Source organism: Channa argus, chromosome 8 (assembly GCF_033026475.1).
Source record: "Channa argus isolate prfri chromosome 8, Channa argus male v1.0, whole genome shotgun sequence".
Taxonomy (NCBI): Eukaryota; Metazoa; Chordata; class Actinopteri; order Anabantiformes; family Channidae; genus Channa; species Channa argus.
This window is the reverse complement of record NC_090204.1, coordinates 7,290,022-7,314,601: the sequence shown is the minus strand read 5'-3', so window position 1 is coordinate 7,314,601 and position 24,580 is coordinate 7,290,022. Positions and strand designations below refer to the sequence as shown.

The 24,580-nt window shown below is 38.1% G+C and overlaps 1 protein-coding gene across 1 annotated transcript; it reads right to left on the bottom strand.

The window, feature by feature from the left end:
* Positions 1 to 1,335: 1,335 nt before the first annotated feature.
* Positions 1,336 to 11,860, bottom strand: si:ch211-212d10.1 (uncharacterized). Its single transcript, XM_067513674.1, is given in 13 exon segments — positions 1,336 to 2,440; positions 2,538 to 2,762; positions 2,900 to 3,032; positions 3,184 to 3,343; positions 3,607 to 3,707; positions 3,709 to 3,811; positions 3,916 to 3,992; positions 10,267 to 10,310; positions 10,312 to 10,428; positions 10,528 to 10,752; positions 10,981 to 11,113; positions 11,274 to 11,433; positions 11,686 to 11,860. Coding segments are annotated over 13 exon segments (1,830 nt in total). The 3' UTR covers positions 1,336 to 2,263.
* Between the last annotated feature and the right edge of the window lie 12,720 nt (positions 11,861 to 24,580).

Here is a 24,580-nt window from a genome sequence, read left to right as displayed (position 1 = left end):
TCTCTAAAAGCTTTTGATTCATTTATTACTGTGTCAACTATTCAACATCCCCTTTAATGTTTCCATACCCACAGCTACACAGCCCCATATGCAGCAACCTGTTATACATTGTGACTTCTGACACCTCTTGAATTTGGCCAGCGTTACAGCTAGCATCTAGTGGCCATTGGAGGAATTACATCTTAGAGTAGAGTTACAGTAATTACTTGCTCATCTGAATGCACATGTAAATTAAATATTTTTAATTGTAAAATGTGTCTAAGGCGTTTTCCAATTGTGTAAATATACAAATGAATATACATCGTACGTTGTGCATGTGTACTTGCTGTAGTCAGTCAACAATATAATATAATGTAACACACGGAAACCTCCAGATGATGGTGCTCAATGCATGCAGACTAAGTCACAACAGCTTCTTTCCACTTTAGAACTTTAATTTGCCCAAAGAGCAATGCTACTCATTGCAGACTGTAATAGCTGCTTGTTGTTGCTATGGTGACACACTAATTGCAAAAGTTGATTGGTATGCGAAAGAGAGGTTTTTCAAAAAGTTTGTTTTAACTTTTCAACGGCATTATTCACATATGTATATTAATTTTCCATCTTCCATGGAACCAAATAAGAAGATTAATCAATGTACCTCATTTGACAAATATAAAGCACATAGAATTAATCCTAAATCTTAAAGTAATGCAACTGACAGGTGCATAGTGTCTGTCATCAGTGGATGTAAATGATGAGTATAAGGGTGAAATGATAAGCCTTGGAGTTAAACAGATGTTCTGTTCAGTGAACACATCCGTATTTCTATGGAATCTATAAACTTAGAGTTTCCATATATAAAGGAAGATCCTGAATTGATCAACTCAGTAGTGAACATATTGATGCATAAATATGAAAGAGTTGTTGATATTTTATTTGTGGCTCAGTGGTAGAGCATAGGGTTGGGATGCAAAAGCCAGCAGGTTTGAATTCCACTCCACCAGGTGTGGCCCCACCCAGCCCGGATAAAAATGCAAGGGTTGCAGCGAGAAGGGCATCCGGTGTAAAAACACATGCCAAATTAATGTGGCGACCCCTGGAGGGACAATTTCTTTATTTATTATTTGAATACAAAGTTATTTACCAACTAAGTCAGCTTTGCAATCTTAGGTCTTTAAAAATCAGGCCTATCATGGAAACTGCACATGATTAAAATAAAATAAAATGTAAAATCTATATAAAATAAGCAAAGAAATATAAATAAGTAAAATATAAGTAAGTTACAAGTATGAATGAGATGAGATGGATTGCTAAAATCCAACCACGTTAAATGCACAAGATGCAGGGGGATTCACAATGTAGCAACCACTCTTCATCCTATTAATCATTTGTTTTCTGGTCTCTTAGTCCACTTTCACAATCCACCATGTATTTGCAGACACATTTCTCTTCCTCCATTACACTTCTGCCATACACATTGGTCACTTTCACTCAGCACAGGTGTTATTTTCAGCAGTGAATAGCAGGGAGTAAGGTTAATTAAAAGCATGCAGCACAAAATAGATTCTAAAAAACACTGAACACAAGTGGCATTTATAGCACTGAAACTCTTGTTAAAAATCAAAGCAACTTGAAAACAATTTAAAATTTCTGACCTGTGACAAATACACTTTGTTCACGGAGTGGAAGTGATGTCTTTTTTGCTATTTAATGTTCAATAAGAAAAGTGTGCAGACTGAGAAAACATGGTGACAGAGCACCAATTTACTGTTGAAGAATGATACAATACAAACTTCTGTAATGTTGTCAAAGAAGCTGCACAAAGCAGTGATTTATTTAATGTGTATGACATATTTAAGAGGAGGATTACATGCAAAGTATACTATCAGCTGACATTACATCTAATAAAAAGCATTTTAGCTACACTTATCTAGGCTTAAAACAATGCTTCATGTTTTATTTAAATTTTTAATTTTTGGGGGGAATTTTTCCTACTGCAGTAGAAAAAACTGATAAGCCACAACCTTCATTATTATTCAGTTAATCCAACCATTCTCATATGTTTTCATGATTTTCACTAAATTTTTCAAACAAACCAAAAAAGCTAACACCATATGTCAAGCTTTGCATTATCAAATGCAAAGCTTTTTCTCTTTCATCTTTTTTTGTAGACTGTGTAAGCAAGCAGGTCTGGTACTGTATGGCCTGGCTTTTGGGTGATAGCAAATCATTGGTGATATTAACATGTAGATTTGTAATTTTTTTAAATTCTGCATTCTGGTTATACCAACCATGGCTTTTTCCCCCCTATCTCCATGGTTGAATCGATCCATTTTCTATAGTTGGCTATCTTAGTATAAGAAATCATTTCTGTGCGACCGTCTTCTCCTTTAGTTGAAGAGGACACCACCCCGTATGCATTTCCACCTTCACAGACCAGTGGACCACCGGAATCTCCCTGGAAATAAATACACCGTATGGATTGAATAATTTAACAAAAAAGACTAAGGTTTCATTGTATGCAAAGTTTGTTCGTTCATGTTATGTTACACCACCTCAGCTGGTCCAATCTCTCCCTTAGAGCAGTACGAGTTCTCCTTTTTACACTGCTTCTCATCAATGAGTGTTACATTGACTTCCATGAGACAGATAGACATAGAATCTATATTTTTTTTGTTTTTTCCCCAACCAGAAACTATGCAAGATCTTGGTAGAGAGGAATCGCCTTCGGCCAGAGCAATGGAGCTCACGTTTTTGTTGAATTTTGCCTTGGAGCTCAACTTGACATTGAAGGGAAGACAAAACAAAATTGTAGAAATTAATAAACATGTACAGTATTTAATTAGGTTGACCATTTGTAACAACATAATAGGAGGTCAAAGTTACAAATAATTTCTACAATTTCTTTATTGCTTACCTTGAGAAGCATTATATCATTTTTGTAACCATTTGCATTGTAGTCTTGATGTGGAAAAACATGTTTCACATACAAGGTTTGTGTTTCTGATTTTTTGTGAACATTGTGAACTCCTAATAAAACCTCATAAGACCTGAAATGACACAATACAGTCTAAATAAGTTATGAAGACAAGCAGAATATTTACAAGTCTTGATTCTTCTAGACTACTGTTGCATTGCCACATATTGTAATTTTGAGACACAGGATTCCCAATAATGAAACACAAAACATGTTAGACTGACTTAGCTTGGCAGTGGGCTGCAGTCATCACAAAGTCCTCATTTAGAAGGAAGCCTCCGCAGTGTCCTATTTTGTTATTCTCCACGTGTAGCTTCAGAAGCACCATGTATGGCCTGCTGTTTGGCACAGCCTCGTGGCCTCCAATGATTTTCAATGTATGAACTGAGGGGGAAAATGTTGTATAGAGGCTGTACAATATAAACTGAAATAAACCACCACCAGTGATCTTTATGATTTCCTTAATAGATATAGTTAAACTGAGCAAAGTCACTAAGCTATTAAAATCAACAGATACACGCAGATGCATGCTAAACTGGGCACATATGATTAACAATAAGATAAAAATAATACTTAAATATTATGATATGGAAATTGTAAATACATTATCCAAGTTATAATATTGTGTCATTGAAAAATAAACTTACCTTGGCCATGAAGCGCCACCGCAAGCATCAGTGTTACTAGTTTACAGTGGGCAGACATGGTGAGATCACAGTCCAGCTGAGCTACTGAAGAGCAGTGGCACATCACTGACAATTTCAGTCTTTAAATACTTCCTTGTGTTACAGAGACAAGGAAGTGATTGTGTAGATTGCATACGCAAAATGTGTGGCTTTGAATCACATTTATCTCCAGAGCAAAGGTTCATTTTTATAGTTAAAATTAATATTTTATGAACTACATATTGTATGGTTTGACATACATGCAAATTTAATGTTACATTCTGTTGTTACCTCTGTGGTAGCAAAAATAACCCTGAAAATACCTATTGTCATTTTTAGCCATGTGCATTTTCTCAAAGGTCACATTGCTTGAAAAGAAACCTCATTTTAAAATATGTAGTGTGACAAAATAATTTATAAAAGTAGGTCTTATGAAATGAGACTACTGAGAATTGGGTCAGAGAATTAAGAAAGTCATCAGGAATCTGTTAAATGGAGACAGAGACCAATCAGCAGATGCATTTTTATAAACACATCTTGCAGTAAAATAATATTTTGCTCAGGCTTGTTGTCATAAGTACATAAATTCTCTATCTACTAAATTATGATCAAATTGTGAAACAGCATTTGCATTTTGTCGGTGTATAACAGTGTATGCTAGTCGATTCTGTGAGATCTTATCATGACTGCTCTTACCACTACTGACTGACTATTGAGAAGTTTAATGGCAACATGAATCTGTGAAGCAATACAAAACTGCTATCCCACACAAAGAGGCAGATTTCTTAAAATGTGGTTCGGCTGCAAAGGCAGAAAAAAAGATTTATTATACAGCAATTGTAATGCAATGAATTACCTGAAGAACAATTTTAAAAGAAAAACCCCCAGACAAGAACAAAAACAAGGAAACTTGATAAATACTATACTAAATTTGCTTAGGCCAGAATGTTGGGCTCAGGATGCAAAAACCTAGTGTTTATCACTGTAAATGAAGGTGGTCAGAGAAATCAACTGTCCTGAGAACATGCTAAAGGCCTATAAAACAGAAAAAAAAAGGACATGTCTTCTCCTTGTAGGCTTATCCAATGACAATCCACACGTCACAGTTCTTAACTACTGACCTCTCACTCCTTCAATATAATTACTGTTTGTTGCTAAAGAAAGTCTAAGTTGAAGAAAGTTCTAAGTTTAAGCCCACCATCATATTGTGTGTCAAACTATATGTTATATTTGTATTTGTGAGGCTTAATTTGGCCTTGCTGTATACCAAACTATCCATACTTGGTTTATTCAACTATCCCTCATTTTTGATTTAGTGTGTCACGGGGGGACTAGAGCCTATGCCAGCTGTCATCGGCCGAGAGGCGGGGTACACCCTAGATGAGTCATCGGTCTACCTCATAGCCACAGAGAGACATACACAGACAGATGACCATGCACTCTCACTTTCACAGAAGTAAAATCTATTTTTTCCTAAAAACTCTCTGATTCAAGTTTACTATGACTGTATGCAGGTACTGCTTAGTAACATCCTTTTAACAGTTTTAAGATTATCTTGTAAAAAACAGGAAGTATAGATCTATATCATAACCCATTTCCGCTGTCTGAGTTTGAAACTGCAATATTTCATAGTTTTTGAAGTTGTCACTTTCAATTAAATGCTAAATCATCACTTTGTAGATGTTGTGAAGATTGAATGGTTTGAGGTATTTTTTTCAAACTCGCCACAAGCATGCACTTGAATTTAGATTGAATTTAGATTGAATCTAAATTGTAACCAAATTGTAACCAATTTTGTTGGTTAGAGGTCAAAGTTCAAAGTAAGTGTGGCCCCAAATCTTTGTGAATCTTGTAAATGCCATATCACAGACAAAAATTAGATATTTTCTTCAAATTTGAAAAAGGGTGGCTTTGGTGGTCAAAGGTCAAAGGATAAGGTCACCATGACCTAAGTCTTTTCAATTCATGTAACCGATTGTGGTTAGGAGGAGTCTGGTCAAATATGCATATGAGGTGAAACTTTATTGGTTCATTGAGGCATATAGCTACATTGCGGTCATTTGTGTGTGTGTGTGTGTGTGTGTGTTTTCAGCTACTGATTTGAAACCAAAGGAGCTGCAGGCTACAAACATTAAACACAAGAGTTTAGATTCCAGTGTCAGTATGTAAAAGTCCCACTTGAAATACTGGAAACATGTAGCAGTTTGAGTGGTAACTGAAACACAATTAGGATAAAATCCAGTGTCACAAAGCCATAAGGTTGGATCCAAAATGATGAGAACAAACTCCATTGTGTAGCAACTGGGTAACAACATTGGTTGTCTTAATAATTTCATGAAGGACAAATGTCATCAGGGGCACGCTGAGCAGTCTGCAGTTGTACAGCTCTATAAGCAGCTAAACATGATACACTGTGTGCTGAGGTTATAGAAGTACACAAACTCAGTACTAGATGCTAAGTAAAGGTGCGAGTATTTGCCTAAAAATTGTCTCCACTACAAATAGAATTCCAAATCTTTTACTCAAGTAAAAGTATTGAGCAGATTATCTACATTTTATCTAAAGTACAAAACAAAAGCAAAAGCACTGTCCCAAGAAAATGGTGTATTTAAACAATACTGATTAAGGTAGACTCTAAAATTGCCCGTAGGTGTAAATGCGTATAAATGGTTGTGTGCCTGTGTATGTGTCTCTCTGTTGGCCCTGAGCTAAACTGGTGACCTGTCAAGGATGTAAACAGGAGAAGCAGTTGCAGATAATGGATAGATGGATGGATGATTATGGTAATTATAGCAAAAAAATAAGTCAGATCAAAGATCTTTTCTTTTATCTGTGAAGAAGGACACGGTCTGGGAACAGAAGTTTGGCTTTGGCTTTGCTTTGCTTGCACATCAGTCATCTTGTTTCTAACTTACATCAAAATAAGATCAGTGTCAATAACCACATCCTCTGCCTGAGCTGCAAAGTACGAGAACATCACGTCTTTCTCTTGGGACTTTTATTCATGATAACATACAGTTCAGGAACCAGACTGAATGGGTTCGACTTCCTTCAGTTTGTTATAATAGCATTAAATAAATAAATAACCAAACCTAGGGCCTAAACAGAAGCCAACTAACTGGAACAAACAGATGCATGTTTTCCCCTGGCATTTACAAGGGCAAATGCCTATTGGCTAACAAGGTTGGGTTGGGTTGTAGCACATCTTTAAAAACCCTCAGCAGTCAGTGAGAATCAGCTGACGGAGAAACTTCACCAACTGGATACTGTACTTGTGTGAAAAGTAGCAGTAGCTTGCACCAATAGCTATTTTAATAAATAAAACTGTATTTCGAGCTTATCTCTAGCTCACGCTGCAACAAGAACAAAACTCAATGATTATGTTTCTTTCAGTCATGCCTTCATCAACAGTTTTTCTGCTTTTATTGTCAGTGCAAAAAACAGCACACACAGCTGCTACTAGTTGACAATATTGGTTTTGCTCTGAAGTCACATTTGATCATGTGAGTTTCTGCAGGATTAGAGGTGTCTGGAATCACCACTCTGAATTTTCTTCTAGATTCTTTTTTATGTCTATAAATCTCTATTTGAAATATATGGCATGGTGTTGCCTCCGATTTTGCCTATTTAATGTAATTGTTATTAACTGCAAGCACAGATTAAACTGCGGCGGTCCTCTTGCCTATCCAGGCTACTTCCAGCAACTTACAAGGAAAGGTTTATCACAATGAATGTGTGTGCGGCAGCAGTCACTCATAAGGTTATTAAAGCCACATTACATTCATCTGGTGAGTGTTAGACCAAGTCAGAAGCATTCCAAAGCAAAGTGCCAGTGTTGTGATGAAGGACAGGCCCAGGTCTGTCTGTGCAGCATTTGCAAGTCAGGACACCTTATTATATTTAATGAAGCAAAATTATATATCCTAAAATGAATTATAGGATATGTCAAAATGCATCCTACAGCAAAGCCCTGCAAAGAGAGAGGACGGGACACTGACCGAGTCCTCAGGTCATCAGGCTGTGAGCAGTTCTAGGATGACATTTATAGCAACTTGGAGCCTGCCTTAGACCTGTCTCGGCCGCCAAAAACGTCACTGCCCTTAGTGACAAAGAGCACCTCCGGCCAAGGAAATTCCATTTGCTGCATTTCTGTGCGTTTCCTTTGTTGGCGCTTTCGATTTTGTTCACATGTTCTGATTTTTTGTTGCACTGTGTCACAGAAACTGAAGTCTAAGAAAAGGTGCTACAGTCTGCACTTCTTTGGTCACAGTGAGAAAGTATTTAGAACAAATCTTTAATAAGTGAATTTGATACAGCTAATGTCATGGTCCTATTAATTTGTTCCTTGCACACTAAAGCCTTCACAAATTTGTACCACTGTGTCTCCAAAGCAGAATCGTGAATTAGTCAAATCTGTTCAAATCTAAGACAGGCAAACTAAACATGAACTAAAGAGTTACCTGCAGTAATGTCTAAATGAATCATGGACTGAAACATTAAAACAAGACCTTGTGTGACCCACAGTTGATAATAGGCTTAGAGCAACTCCTGCACAGTGACAACAGCTTGAGGTGCAGAACATGGTCAGGGTGGTAATCAGTGATAAAATAAAAAACACTGTCCAAGAGACATAAACACCCTCTACAATTGTGAGGTTTAGTCAATAATGAGGACCCAAAGATGGACAGACACAAATCGCTCAGTGTATAAAAGGTTTAATGGGGCTAAAGTTAACAAACAGGCAATAGAATGAATGTGGAAAGGGCTTGCAGGGATTCCTCTGGCTCACTAGATGGCGCAGTAGCCCAGATCTACAGAGGTGATTAAGTTGAGTTTCCAAAGGATTTACAGATAAGTTGTTTAATGGGGATATGAGGCTTACTTGCTTCCAAGGTTCCACAAGGCCGGACTAGAAAGGTCTCACTGTGTTTTTCCTTATTCTAGACCAGAGTATCTTCACATCACAACAAACTGCAACAGCTGCAAATGATGGCAGGACCATGAGGAGAAAACGGAAGGCCAGTCCTGAGACGATGACCCAGAGAAAAAGGACAAGGGACACTGAGGTAGCTAATCAGCAAAACCATACCAAAGTGGACAACACACCAAAAGGAGGGTAGAGGAAAGTCAGAGAAGATAACCAGGGGCCATCAGAGAAAACAAATAAGACTCACACTAAAGGAGTCAGCATCCCAATCAGTCAATCCCAACACTGGCAGTGACACTGGAAATCTGAAGGTGGTGCAGTGATGCTACATTGACTCTACAATGTCTCGCACAGTCAATGTCCAGTGTAAAGATAATTACTATTAAGATGTATATATTAGATATTCTTACATAAAGATGTCATTGTGCCTTTGTCTTAGATGCTTTGCTGTAAGTGTCGTAATTTTCAAAGAGGTCACAAAGCATGAGGGTAACTTTATTCAGTAACCCTCTGCAAAACAGTATACTGCTAATAATATGTCACATAATAATGATACATAAAAAAGAACTGCTGAAATGTGACCAGTGAGCTATCAATGACCAAGACAACAGGATCAATTTGAAAATAATATTTTGGTAAATCTTATTTTTTAAAGAGCTGATATTATGGAAAACAAACAGAAAAAGGTGGGTGTGGGGTCCCTGCTGTGTCTCTATCACTGTAGTGTTTTTAAAGGATACCTTAAGTCAATTACAAAATTTACTGTACTTTCATAAACCCCATTAAATGAATGGGCTGTTAGGGCTTCAGTGTCTTGCCTAGAGACACTTCTACATATAGCTGGGACCGGGGATCGAACCACTGACCCTGTGGTTTGTGGGATAAAAGTATCTGATAAATTCATAAAGATAAATGTAAACATGAAAATGCATTTCTAAATTATTTTGAGTTGACGCCAAATTAATTTGTGCGATTTGAAAATACCAGACTTTATTAGAGTTGGATGCCATACATGAGTAGTAAGTTACAACTCTGAATTAAGTAAGTGAAAAGTAAACATCTTCTTGATACATTAATACACATTTTTCACAAGGAGGCAGTGTTGTCTTTTGTTGATAATGTTGTTAGTTTACTTGTATTGTTAGTGCAGAAAAACACTGAGAGAACATGGTGACAGCATAACAGTTTATTGTTTAAACATGATACAAAAAAAATCTTGTTTTTTCATATGATTTATATTAATATGCACAAATAGGTGATATATTCATTATATAACATCGAGAGCAGTGTGATACACAATTTTTGTCTACTAATATACTAAACAATAAATGGCTGATGTAGGTAACAGTTTATATATGTGTCGAGACTAGCTTGTAGAAGTCTAAAAAAGCCACTTGTGGTGCATGTAATTTTTTAATTTGCACAGAAGGACTCCACAATAATTGACAGAAGATGTAGCTGTTATATTGAAAACTTATTGCAACAAAATTATAGATGTATTCAAAAAAGTCAAGATGTGTCACAAGGAAAAGGTTATGTCATTTGATATCATCGACAAGAAGGGTACATTTTGATTAAATCTGTGTAAACAAAAGTCAAGACATTATTGTGGTAGTCTCATTGATTAGGAATAGGAACAGGTAACAATGACATCATATCTTCTGCTGTTTTACAAATATGTAAACTTCAGATTATTTGAACATTGCATGTGTTACAATTGTTTTATGCATATGTTATGGTGATTTGATAAAGTGTTTATCCTCAGGTATCTTAGCATACCGCTTTATTATTGGGCCTCCTGGGTGTGGTGTGAAGGTGGAGGACACCACCCCAAAAGCTCTTCCATCTTCACAAACCAAGGGACCACCAGAGTCTCCCTGGAAGTACATACACAGAATACAGTGTTTTTTAGTTTATTTTACCAAAAGCAAATCATCATTTCTCATCATCATGTTGTATTACATAAATGTCCGCACCTCAGACGGTCCAGTTTCTCCCTCAGAGCAGTAAAAGTTGTCCTTAGCACACATGTTATTGGCAGTGAGGGTGACATTGACTTCCAAGAGCACATATGACATGTAATCTTTGGTATTTGAATATTTTCCCCAGCCAGTCACTATACATGATTTGGGTAAAGAGCCAAGTTGGCCTGCCAGACTGATGGGTGCCACATATTTATTGATTTTTGCCTTAGAGCTTAACTTCAGGATCAGAGAAAGAGAAAAAATACAGATTAAGTTCAAATATAGATTTCAGTGTTTCTGGTAATTAGTGTTTCTTGTTATCTAATTTGAGTCTTGTTCACATGATATGAATGCATATAATATTTTAGTTTGCCTTACTCTGTTATTCTTTTGCAGAAAAAACATTGTCACAAATAAACAAAAAAAAAATTTGCCTCTGCAAAAAAACTGCAAAGATTCTCTTACCTTGAGAAGCATTATATCATTTTTGAAATCAGTTGGATTGTACTTTTTATGTGGAAATGCTTGTTCCACAGATATACGCTGCATTGTATTTTTGTCAGAGATGTTATGAACTCCTAGTAAGACAGTGAAGAACCTGAAATTATTTTTAAAAAAATTCTGTTAGTAAATAAACTGTTTTTTGGCAAAATGGTAAAGTAAAATAGTTGAATTTGTGTCACAGTTCATGAAGCATTTTTATTATTCCCAATGCCCCAAAATTCCCAATAATGAAACATAAACCATGTTAAACTTACTTTGCCTGGCAGTGGGCTGCAGTCATCACAAAGTCCTCATTCAGAAGGAAGCCTCCACAGTATTTTGTTTTCTTATCCTCCATGTGCCTCTCCAAAAGCACCATGTATGGCCTGCTATGTGGCACAACCTCATGGCCTCCAATGATTTTCCCTGTATGAACTGAAGGGAAAGATATGTATAGAGGCTTTACAATATAAACTGAACTAAACTGACCATCGATGACCAGTGATCTTTATGATTTCCTTTATAAATCTAGAGCATGTAATCACCAGAAAAAATCACCATATACATGCAGATGCATGCTTTTTGTCCTATACTGTGGAATATAGTTGACTGTTGTCTAAATTGGTTACAGCCTGGATGAAGAGTTATCTTACAAACAGTTGTAAAACATAATGTCAGTTTACTCACCTTGACCACCAAGAGCTAGAGCAAGCATAAGTGTTACCAGTTTACAGTGGGCAGACATGGTGAGATCACAACCCACCTGAGCTACTGAAGAGCAGTGGCACAAATCATTGACAGTTTCATTCTTTAAATACTTCCTTGTAATATGCAAAAAGGGAAGTGATTGCGTAATTTGCATATTCAGTACAACTGATATGGCTTTGAAGCACAAGCGGTACAGAAGGAGGACTCTCATCTGCAGAACAAAAGTTTGATTTACATAGAGTCGTACTAAAGGGCTAAAATCTATACACACATTTACTAAAGAGCATGTAGTACATGGTTTACATACCCAAAGTAAATATTATGTGATAAAAAAATGAATGTTTTAAGAATGTGCAGTCATTACACATGCACTAAAATGTTTTAAGTAGTTTGTTGATTTGTTAGTAGTTATTAGTAAATTGTGCTTTATTTCATTCAAGTCTTAACATTATTTGGCCTGGATTCACATTTCCATAATTTACATTTACATAAAAAGCCACCTCTTAAGTATGTCAGTGACCACAGATTAACTTGTAATTGAGAAAAACGGTGCAAGCTTGATTGTTAATCAGAAGAGCGCCCATCATTTATCCTTTGATGCTTCTGTGGTAACACTCAGACCCTCATAGGTCTCTACTGGCATTTCACGTTCAAAGCTGTGGCTTTGTCAGAGGAGTCTCTGTGTCTGACACACAGGTCCAAAGGTAACATTATTCTGATGTTATCACGTCATAAGATAATGCATAAAAACAGGAATTGTTTGGAAGTGTGGTTTGTGGAGCTTCGTGTGAAATATGACCCGTGAGCTACCAGTGGAATGAAGAAATCATTAAGAATTTGCTGGAATACAAAGGAGATCAGTTGGCAGATTGCATTTTTATAAATCAGCATAGTAAAAGAGCTTTTGAGTCCTTTTCTATTAAAATAAGGAGCCAAACTATTAGAAATATTTGTGTGTAACATTATTCAAATTCAGAAAAAAATTTAGGAAGTTGAGCAGGATGAGTGGGAAAAATGTGAACAGGTTTGTGCAAAGTGACTTCCTGGAGTCCAGGGCAGTAATGGGAAATACATGAGCACATGGAGAGAGGGAATTGCTTGGTAGAACAGGGCCTTTATATACCTTTACCAGTCACCCATCACTTTTATGGAGGCCAGGGACTTCAGTGGACTGGTTGATTTAGCCATTGGACACAGCAATAAGAAAATGGGGAATGTAGTAGCAGCCACATGAAACATAAGTCTTAGTGCATATTACATGTTTATTAAGAAGAAAGGAAAATGACAACAATAAAAGCCAACACACAGAGAAACAGACAGACCTAGAACAGTCTCAAATGATAAAAGCAGTGGGTTTAAATGAAATCACATATGGAAAGAGGGGAGCCATGCACATGTGACACCGTTTTCAACATTTAACCCGGTTTTAGCTGACACACGTCTCCGCTGTTACAAATGATCTTTGTTCACATACGGTTTTATACTACGAAAATTCAAATTCTTTTCATTTAGTTGATACCATCAAGCTCTGTGACCCCCTGTTGTCCCCAGTAATATTATTAACACCTGTTTCATCAAATTAAGTAATGTAGCATTACAGTTTATTCAGCTCTAACTGCAAAAAATTGATGTTACAGTGGAGATCTGTGACTGTGCTTTTTCAGCAAGCATGCATTATATAAGCTCTTTCTGCAGGATAAAGGCTGTAGTGACTGTGTTGTGGTGATGGAAACTGCCAAAGAAGCATTTGCTGTGAAAAAGAAAAGGCAGGATTCTAAGACTACAGCTCAGCCACTGTGGCAGGAAGACAACATCACTCTCAGGAGAAAGACAACGATTCCCAGACAAAAGCACGACGGCATTACGAAAGGACCTCTAGATAAACTCCTAGTTTCACTAAACTGCTCGGAGAGCGATCTCGAGTGTCGCTGCTTTCACAAGAAGATTATGATCGCTTCATGTGATGGCAAAAAAAGCCTGACCATTTATGATATCATTTCGTACTTTGTCGCTTCAGAATTTAAGTGAGTGCTAATAATTTATGTACAGTAATAATTTAAGTACAGTACAGAACCCTAAATTTGTTCAATCAATTTTTTCAGATACATTTTAAATGTGATATATTATGATCAGACATATTTATATATTATGTTTAGACATATTTCTAAGAACTAAAACATAAATGCTTGGCAGACAAAATATGGCACACACATTTTTTTAGCTGCATCTTTCCTTATGCAGCTTTTTATTACAAAGCATAATATATAATCCATCATATTATAATATTGTCTGTTATTAAAATAATGGATTGGATTCATTCACTGGGGTGAAGGAAACCCGAGTACCCAGAGAAAAGTCAGACAAGCACGGGGAGAACATACAAAGTTGACACAGAAAGACTGCAGGCGACCGGGATTCAAGCCATGGACATTCTGTGAAGTGGCAGCACTAACCACTCCACCACAATGGTTCATTCCATCTAAACTCATTAACACATTGTGACAAAGCGTACAATTTTTTTAAAACCTTTACAAATTTATTAAAATAATAAATTCAAATAATTTAACATTTTAGTTACAATCCAATAAAGTGTGACATGCGAAGTCAGGACATACCATAATTTCTAGCATCATTTTATACAGGCTTCCATTAGGGCTGTTACACAGACCACATTCAACTGATACTATCTTGATGCTGACAGTCATTTACTCACTAGTGAAGAGGAAACTACAGAACAAGCAAGTCTTGCAGGCATATGGTTTCTCAGATTGTGATGCAATCAGTAGTGAAAATTTCCATTCTAAAGATGAGCTTCACCTTAAAGCTAATCCTTATTTGTTTGCTGACACATAAGCAGAGGTTGACCCACTCCTTATCTGAATTGCAAGCTTTATCTCTTCTCTACATCAGAAATAAACTTAAATATAGTCACAGATGTGGGAACATCTCCTAAATGTTTTTAATCTCACCTCCCACACAAATAATTCATGCATTCATACTGAAGTTTTCTAAGCAGTATTTTTACATCTGGAAAGGTAATGACAGAGCTGGCTGATGATGCTTCCACATATTCAGCAAAAAGAACGATCGCAAAAGGAATCCTCATGTGCACCTGTGATTTCAATAAAGAACTTTTCCTCCAAGTCAGGCTATGGATGTCTGTGGTCAATTGAAGTTTGCTATGAGCTGTTCAGATTAACTTGGACAGAAGCTGCATAATGAACTACATCCAAAGTAGTGGAGGAACTGGAAGAAGATGTAGAGCTGAGCAGTCATTTTCATTTTGACTTAATGTGCGGTTTGAAAGTTACCTCACACTCTTCTATTTTGTCCTATGGCATTTTTTGGCTTAAATAGCAGATATGGATATGTAAGGTATCTGGAAATAGTTAATTTAATCACATATCATGTGTATTTGTTACTGTGTTGTTAGGCAAGTTTAAGCGTAAGAAGGAACTTCTGTGCATGTGTCGTGGATTTAGAAGATAAAGTAACCGAAGAAAGCTTACCCTCCCACCACTATCACTTTCTCTAAAAAGACCTCCGATGCAAACTTCAGCTTCTCATCTGAGCTACCACCAGACCACCAGACCTCACTGACCAAAGCACCGGGAGATTAGATCTCATGATTCATGCATACATGATCTTATGTTGATTTATCGTGCTTCCGTTTGTTAGGCAACATTTTGAAAACAATGTGCAGCAGACTCCAACAAATGTAAAGGTTCTCCACACTGGGAGGCCATGCTTTTTATTTTGTCTCGTACACCAAACTTGTGGGTCCAAACATAAATAAACAATATCAGATATGCAGTTTTGTTGAGCTATCAGTGTGTGTAAGTGACCAGTCACACAATTGTATATAATAATACAATAATGACAAACATTAAAACAATAAAAATGTGAATAAGCTGACAGTTGATGAAAATATGTAATTACCTAAGAAAACCACAGGCTTCTACTTTGGGAACATGGCTAAGAACCAAAGGGGAGAGAAAACAGATACATCGTTTGACTGAGCCTTGAACGACGTAAATTATGTCAGTTCTATGGTGCTTTTCTGTTCTTCTTGAACCATTTCAATCCGAAAAACATATGGTGCCTATCCCCTTAGGACATGGAATTCATTTTTAGATGTATCACATTTAAACTAGTATAATAGGAGTATGGGAATTTTCTTCTCTTCCAATGTTTTATTTTCATGAAGAATGAAGCTTTTCCTACAAAATAGTTGGGCCTCTATTTTTTTTCTTTTCAAGAAAAGTCATACCAGTAGCTAAATGCTTTCACCTTTCATTAGGCCTTTTAGGAGGACCTGTCAACAATGGGACAATGGCACAAACCAACTTGTGATAACTTGATAACCTGTGATAACTTTTTTTGGCCAGGTTTTTGTTCCTCCCATTCAGCTGACTTCTCAGGACTTGCCCAAATTTCTGTAGGTACTTGGCAGTTGCTGCTTTCCTTGCGCCCCCTTCCTGGTTCCCATTTGCCCGTAGGACCTCAAGGTACTTGTAGATATCCTCAACACCTACTATGTTGGCTTCTAGTGGGACAATCCTCTCAGTTTTGACTACCTTTCCTCTCCTTGTCACCATCCAGTTTGAATCATATTCCAGTGTCTTGGCTGTAAATCCTAGTGGTGTGAATCAGTTTATATAGTTAGTAAAGTTATTTTGATAAAAAGCACTGTTTTAAGCTGACTGAATTTGAATGGGAACAAAGTGTACTTGGCTTTATGATTACATAATATCATTCCCAGATGCTAAGGCTTAATTTCCAAAGGATAATATTAACCTGATCGCCAGTTTAATAACAAAACTATTAAAATAAATATTCTAATATTACAGATAAAAAAAGGCAAATGGTCCACGGCTCTAACATAACTGCCTACATACTGTAGCCGCTTGGACATCCTAGGTTAGATTCATTAGTTGTTTTATCAAAGACCATATGTGACTTTTTATTTTATTAATAAGATACAGTCTGTATGTTAAGGATGAGGACTACTGGATGGGTTGGATGAATGTTAGATATGTTTATTATGAGGTTTGGTTGAATTTCATTTGTCCAGGTGAACCATTCCTTAAACTTCTGTTCTTGAGATACTGGGTTTGGTGGGAGTTAAAAAGCCCCATAACCTATGCTTGATCCAAATCGTTACAAGCCCACTGTGTTGTCTTAAGGTCAAAAATGGACAGTTGGTGTTTAGAGGAACAAATGGTCAAATATGAAAAGCTTGACAAAGACTCTGAGGATAAAAGTGCATGTAACATAGGGTGACAACCTCTCTCTCCTACACACATCAACACACTTGGTCTTTTGTTCAAACACTGTGGAAACAAAAACAGACCTTTGGAACGTATAGGTTTTATTGTAGTGCAAAATATTTCTGTAAGCAGGCAACATAAGCTAACTAATACATCAGCGCTTTTCAAAGAGGGAAAACTAAGGGTCAGATGCAACTAATGTGAACAGTAAGCTGATATTAAGACAATCCCACTATAACTGCGGGAAATGATTGAATTGCCAGATGTGGAAGTGGGGACTACTGTGGCCTGATGTCATATAGGGTCGTGGTATTCAACATAAAGCCTCTTCAGCATTCATTTCTATTTTTGAGATTGGTCATGAGCACACTTTTTCTTTATTTTTTTCATTCAGGCTCTACTATAGCAGTGATGTGAGGAGGGTAGAGCTGGAAAAGTTAAAATTACTGTACAAATGAGAGGTTCCAAGCTTTCTTCTGCTTTCTTGATCCTCTAAGACGACTATCACTGTCTTCCTTGCCTGGCAGAGCTAAATGTACATTTCAAATCAATTTGCATTTCTCTTCGCATGACAGCTTGGACAATCTAAGAACAGAAAAGTCCCCACACTATCAGAGGTGTTCGGTTTGTATTCTTTAGATAAGAATCTGGCTCCTTCAACACTTCTGGCATCTTCAAGGTTGAATGTTGACATAGATGTTTATGATTACTGAGAAACATCTGTTATCATCTGTTTGTCCAAAGTAGGACACCTGCAGTGGGCCCAGACCTCTCTGTACTCAAATCCCCAGAGTTCATTATTCCAAAGGTGACCTTGGTCAACTGGTCCCACCGGATGGAAAAGGACACTGGAATTCTGAGAATTTGGCAGTCAATGGGGGAGGGAGAAAAGGCTGGTATTTGGACACACAGTGGACAGACAGGAGGTGGATACAGAGGATAAGAGTAAGTACAATGGAGTGTGTATATTTACAGTGTGGCCTGCCTCTAGGTGGAAGAGGAGTCAGACAGTCTGTGTTTGTCATTAAAGGAGAGATTTTCAATGGAGAAAACAGATGAGCACTTCTTATCTGATGATTCCTGACAGCTGTGATCACACAGGAGAGGGATCAGCATGTTTGTGCGTCTGCATTTTAGCATATACAATATAAGTCTGTGTTTATTTGTTTGAATAAGGACAATGGCTCATTTTCTCCCAAAGACCACACTTGTTCCCACAAATGCACTTTAAAGTTTCTGCTACATTTGACTGAAGGTTAGAGTTACAAGACTAACATTATAATAATCTTCTCAGTGCTTTCACCATCCTGATCTACTAATAGAACAGTCAGAGCTGAGCTGTGGTTGACTGCGAGAATAACTTTGCTTTTTAGTTTGGCTGGAGTGTGCTGTTATTTTCCATGCAAGAGTGCCCTTTTGCTTTATGTTTTACTACTACTAGAAGCATGACAACGGTTCAGCCACTCCCACACGGTAGCTGCTGAATATCAATATCACACCAGCTGTCTACTGAACTAGCTCTGACTAGGCACACCAAAGTCATTTGGAACAATTGTTAAAAATGTAATTCCGGAAGACAGAGAACAATAAACACAAGGCAGCATGAGGTGGTGGTGAAGAAGCATTTTAAGCTGTTGGAGAGACAGATGATCGGAGGGGAGCCCCAATATAAAGGGGATGACTGTCACAGTAGGAATATCATTTCTATGATTCCTAACATGGGGACAGTTAGGCTGTTCTCACAGCACATATTTAAACACAGATTGATGATTGCATGATTGTACACCACTCTTTAGGTCTCACTGGAAAAAAATAGTCGCCTATACTTTCACTTTCTCCCACTAGCATTGAACATATTATGCAACATACAGTAAGAGCACTTCTACATGCAAATCAGTATGTTCTACTAAACATACTGGTTTATTTTGATGCAGAAAAAGCCTGATTCACAGGGTAAGAGAACTGTAACCCTTTAGAAAAAAACAAAGTTTCACATTGTTCTTCTGCAGTTTTACATGCTCAAAGGATGAACAACAACGTGTTTTGCCACTGTGACTCATGTCTGGCCTTCAGCAATATCCCAGCATTCCTTCCAAGGTCTCAAAGTTTTTATGTTACAGGCTACTTGTGATCTGGCAAAACAAATTGGGAAATAAACCAGGTTATGGCTGCAGGACAAATGCAATAGCAGAGATACAAGAATCATGAATGTATGTGCAGTCTGAACTTCTTTAATAAAATTTAAGATGTGATGATATTTCACATCTAGAATATAATCTTACCACACACAGAGAGAGAACAATATTAAAATACAATCACTGCAGGATGCTTGGAGATCCTGAAGGCCGCTTCATTGATCCTGCATATCGTGACATTAAAAATATTAGGTTTATTCCCACTTTTCCTGCAGGAGTGTTGTAGTTGCACAAGCAGTTAAATCTGTGGAAAGGCTCAGTAAGCAATCTGGATTAAGGGAGAGTATTTGGAAGAAAAGAAGAGAGGTCTAGTATTCACTTCTTAAGTATGCATAACTGCAATTTCAAACAGCCACGTGCAATTCAGCAAACCCACCCGGGAATTTGTTTCTAACACAGAAGAAAGTGGACTTTTACAATATTGACATTTGTCAAAGTCATTTCATTTGTGCATTTTTCACTCCCCTTCAGTAAAACTAAAAGGTTGAAAAATGAGTATGTTTTAATGCTCTAAGTAGGTCAAGTTAATTGTCAGAGCAGCTGCTGCATATATCTGTAATTTGATCTGAGATCCTAGCAACAGTCAAAACTAGTTCATAAAAGCCTAAGATGGTGACCTCTGTTCGCATCAATGTTGAAGATGACAAGAAGTAGAGATTTATATCATAAACCACATCCCCCATCTGAGAAGCAAGAATATTGGTTTATTTTCAGCTACACATGTTCAGGAGCCAATTCATTTGGGCTTCATACTCCATATTTATAGAGATAGTGAATTTAATGACACTCTCTTGAGCTTTTGATCCTCCAGGTATGGACGGGAGAGACATGCAGCACCTCATTAAGTGTTTCACTGTGACTCTAGTCCTCCTAGCTTACACTTAAAGGAAAGTCTGGAGGCATGGTGGAGTGCCTGTGCAGGTTATTCCACCCAGAGGCTAGCTGTTTAGTGTTTTTTTTAGCATGTGGAACTTATTACAGTTGATTTATGCTATTTTACCATTACAAAAAATGCCATTTTGAATAGTGCTTAATATTAAATAGTAGTCAGCTGGTTTTGGTTGGTTTTCTGGTGTTCAAGACAAAACATAATGAGGATACCTTGTCCAGTCTGATGTGTGCACTGTAAGAGAAAGGAACAAGGGGCCAAGGACCCCTTGTAGAGGCTTAATCTACCTACCGTTGTTATGACTGGATTTAAAAGTAGTTAAAAACGGGTCTCTCAGTATCAAGATGCAGAAGATACAGGGAGTTATCTGCCACAGTCCTAATTCTTGATGAGACCACAGTAGCAGGAGATGCGCTATTGTCATTTTTGCATGTCTGCAAAAAGAGCATGCCTTGCACAGACATTTCAGTTTGCAGATCCTCTGTAGAATCACATCTAACCTCTGTCTTATCTTTACACTGATAATAAACTGACTCATTTATATTCACTCCTAGGATTACTAGGTACAAGTATGCTGGTAATGCTAATGTAACTGATTATTTTTATACTATCAGACTAATATGCAAATAAAAATAAAAGCAAAATTAACAAATCAACATCTGCATAGCTGTACACGCATTCATGTTTACTGAAACACAATGAGATGTTCAACCTGATTGGACCAAAAGAATGTTGTTTAATCCCTATGAACTGCAGGTCCCTAAAAAATTCAAGTGAAAGAGGTATTAGTGTCCCATAGATGTCAGATGTCTAATATGCGGAGTTTAATTCCTTGACCCCTTTGTTTTTGAACGTTCATAAGATTTCCCCTACAAATTCCTACCCTCTCTCGACTATACTGTAAACCGAGTCTGCTCTTATAGTCACTGAGGTAGTAGTGCTGGGGACGGTGTTCGCCTGAGTGCTGTGGGCCAATGCAGATTCAATCCTGTCACGGTCTTGCTATTAGTCTTAGATTTCTTCTTTAAGTCTGTAAAGTTCCTACATTCAGTGTGAACAGGTTAAACATAAGATTTGTTGACATTGGTTGTTGTTTTAGTGAACATTTTACATCTCCTCTGGCCATTACACAATCCTCTCTGATGGATTTACTTTGGGAGAAGGCCAGTGGCTTCCATTATCCAGTCTATGAGCTATTTCGTTCCAAACTGTAATACTCTTTCATAAAATGTCCCGTGTTTTTAGACGCCAGGAAGTACTTTTAAGAGTGCTGTCATGATCGCATGCAAATCAGTGTGGCATGAAATATCCATGAGAGGAAAACTGAGTTTAAATCAGGGCTGGAATCTGCGAACGGCAGCAGCAGCCTGTCCTGTTGATGGCAACACACGGGAACTTGCATGGCATATCTCCACATACCTCCACACACAAAAGAAATGTTCCAAGAGCAGTTTTTCTCTCTCTCACCCTGGTTAGACATTTCTAATCTTTGTTCCGAATGTGTTTTTAACACAACTGACTCGACACATCATGTATTTGGTGCCTGATGTGCAGAGAACCACAAACTAAGGAATGGTTAACAATTACAGTTTAGTGACTAGAACAGTGTGTTCTGTCTAGTTCTTTGTAGGTGAGTGTGCATGCTGTGTTTTTAATTTTTACCAGTGTTGTAAGCAGGTTTTTGGGTTTCTTGTTTGTTTCTCTACTTAGGTCTCACTGGAGAGAAATAGTGGCCTCTTCTTTTACTTTCTCCCTCTAGCATTAAACGTATTATGAGACATAAGAGCATTTATGTATTATACTTTGCTGTAACAACTGACCTTAAAGGTTACAGGCATTGTCAGAGATACATGGAGCAGAAGTAACCATGAAATGTGTGAATGTTATCTTGTCCATATGTCCAGCACCTTAACCTTTGGTGTCTCACCACCGTCTTGCGTTTGCTTTTGTTTCCTTTCACTCTCACTGATACTCTTTTATCACACGACACACCTGACACTTTTCTTCACCCGTTCCAACCTGCTTGTACTCGCCTCTTCACCTCTTTTCCACACTCTCCGTTGCTCTGAACCGTTGACCCTATGTACTTATAGTCCTGCACCTTCTTCACCTCTGCTCCCTGTAACCTTACTGTTCCACCTGGGTCCCTCTCATTCACACACTTGTATTTGGTCTTACTGCGGCTAAGCTTCATTCCTCTGTTTTCCAGAGCAGACCTCCACCTTTCTAGATTTTCCCCCACCTGCTCCCTGCCCTCACTACAAATCACAATGTCATCTGCAAACATCCTAGTCCATAGAGGTTCCTGTCTAACTTCATCTGTCAGCCTGTCCATTAGAGCAAACAAGAAGGGGCTCAGAGCTGATCCTTGATGCAGACCCACCTCCACCTTGAACTCCTCTGTCACACCTACAGCAAACCTCAACACGGTCTTACAGCTCTCATACATGTCCTGCACCACTAACATACTTCTCAGCCACTCCAGACTTCCTTATACAATACCACAGCTCCTCTCTCGACATCCTGTCATACGCTTTCTCTAAATCTACGAAGACACAGTGCAGCTCCCCATGACCCTCTCTGCACTTCTCCATAAGCAAATACAGCATTGGACTCTTTCTAGGCATGAAACCATATTGCTGCTCACAAACACTCACCTCTGCCCTTAGCGTAGCTTCCACTACTCTTTCCCACAACTTCATTGTTTGGCTTATCAGCTTTATTCCTCTGTAGCTGCCACAGCTCTGCACATCTCCCTTGTTATAAAAAATTGGCACCAGTACACTTCTCCTCCAGTCCTCTGGCTTCCTCTCACTCTCCAAGATCTTGTTAAACAAACTAGTGAGAAACTCTACTGCCACCTCTCCTAGACACTTCCATACCTCCACAGGTATGTCATCAGAACCAACTGCCTTTCCACTCTTCATCCTCTTCGACGTCCTCCTCACTTCACTCTTACTAATCTTTGCTACTTCCTGCTTGAAACCAGTCACCTCTTCTACTCTTCGTTCCCTTTCATTTTCCTCATTCATCAACTCTTCAAAGTTCTTCTTCCATCTTCCCATCACACTCCTGGCACCTGTCTATACATTTCCATCTTTATCTTTAATCACACTAACCTGCTGCACATCCTTCCCATCTCTATCTCTTTGTCTGGCCAACCTGTACAAATCCACCTCTCCCTCTTTAGTGTCCAACCTAGCATACAAATCCTCATATGCTCTTTGTTTGGCCTTTGCCACCTCTACCTTCACCTTATGCTGCATCTCCCTGTACTCCTGTCTACTCTCTTTGTCCTCTCAGTGTCCCACTTCTTCTTAGCTAACCTCTTTCTCTGTATACACTCCTAAACATGCTTGTTCCACCACCAAGTGTCTTTTTCAACTTTCCTCTTCCTGAGGACACACCGAGTACCCTCCTACCTGTCTCCCTGATTACAATAGCTGTAGTTTTCAGTTGACAAAACTTCAACTTCAGCTTCCGCCAAATCGCCCCGTGCTGTGCCTTACTCCTTTTCAACCTACACACCACCAGAGACATTTTGCACACATTTTACATTTACATTTGGTCATTTAGCAGACGCTTTTATCCAAAGTGACTTACAAGTGAGGTACAAGGCAAGGGGAAAATCAAAGTCAAGGAGAAAACATCAAAGCAAAGAAAAGTGTTCACAGTTCACGAGATGCAAGTGCGAGAAAGAGCAGAAAGGAAGTATTTTTTACATTTTATTTAATAGATTTAAGTGCATAGAAAGATGTGGAAGAGTTCTGTTTTCAGCGCAGCGTGCACACCACCATCCTGTGTTGTCTGGCTACACTCTCCCCTTCCTTTTCTATTAAAGAAAGAGCCAAACTATTAGAAATACTTGTGTGTAACATTATTCAAATTCAGAAAAATGTTTAGGAAGTTGAGCAGGATAAGTGGGAAAAATGTGAACAGGTTTGTGCAACGTGAGTTCCTGGAGTCCAGGGCAGTAATGAGAAATACATGAGCACATGGAGAGAGGGACTTGCTTGGTAGAACAGGGCCTTTATATACCTTTAACAGTTGCCCATCACTTTTATGGAGGCCAGGGACTTCAGTGGACTGGCTGACTTAGCCATTGGACACAGCAATAAGAAAATGGCGAATGTAATAGCAGCCACTTGCCCACGGACATACCTTCCACCTCTCCTTCTTTGACCAACAGTACCAACCAAAGTCCACCGGCACCCTGTAGGTCAACAGCACTGGTGGTTGTTGTTAAATCGGGCCCTGACCGCTCCAGTACGGAAGTCAGATTTGGTGTGGAAGTCATGATTCACATGTTTAATTTGGCATGTGTTTTATGTCGGATGCCCTCCCTGACACAACCCTCTGCATTTATCCAGACATTGGACTGGTATAAAAACAATTGTGTTGACTGGAAGAAAAAAATGTTCATTTACATTGTAATATTGGAATTGAGTCAACACATGGCAGAAGTGCAATATAAAATGACACTGGCTTGTGCCCCCTTGTGGTTGCATTTCTTATTGGCA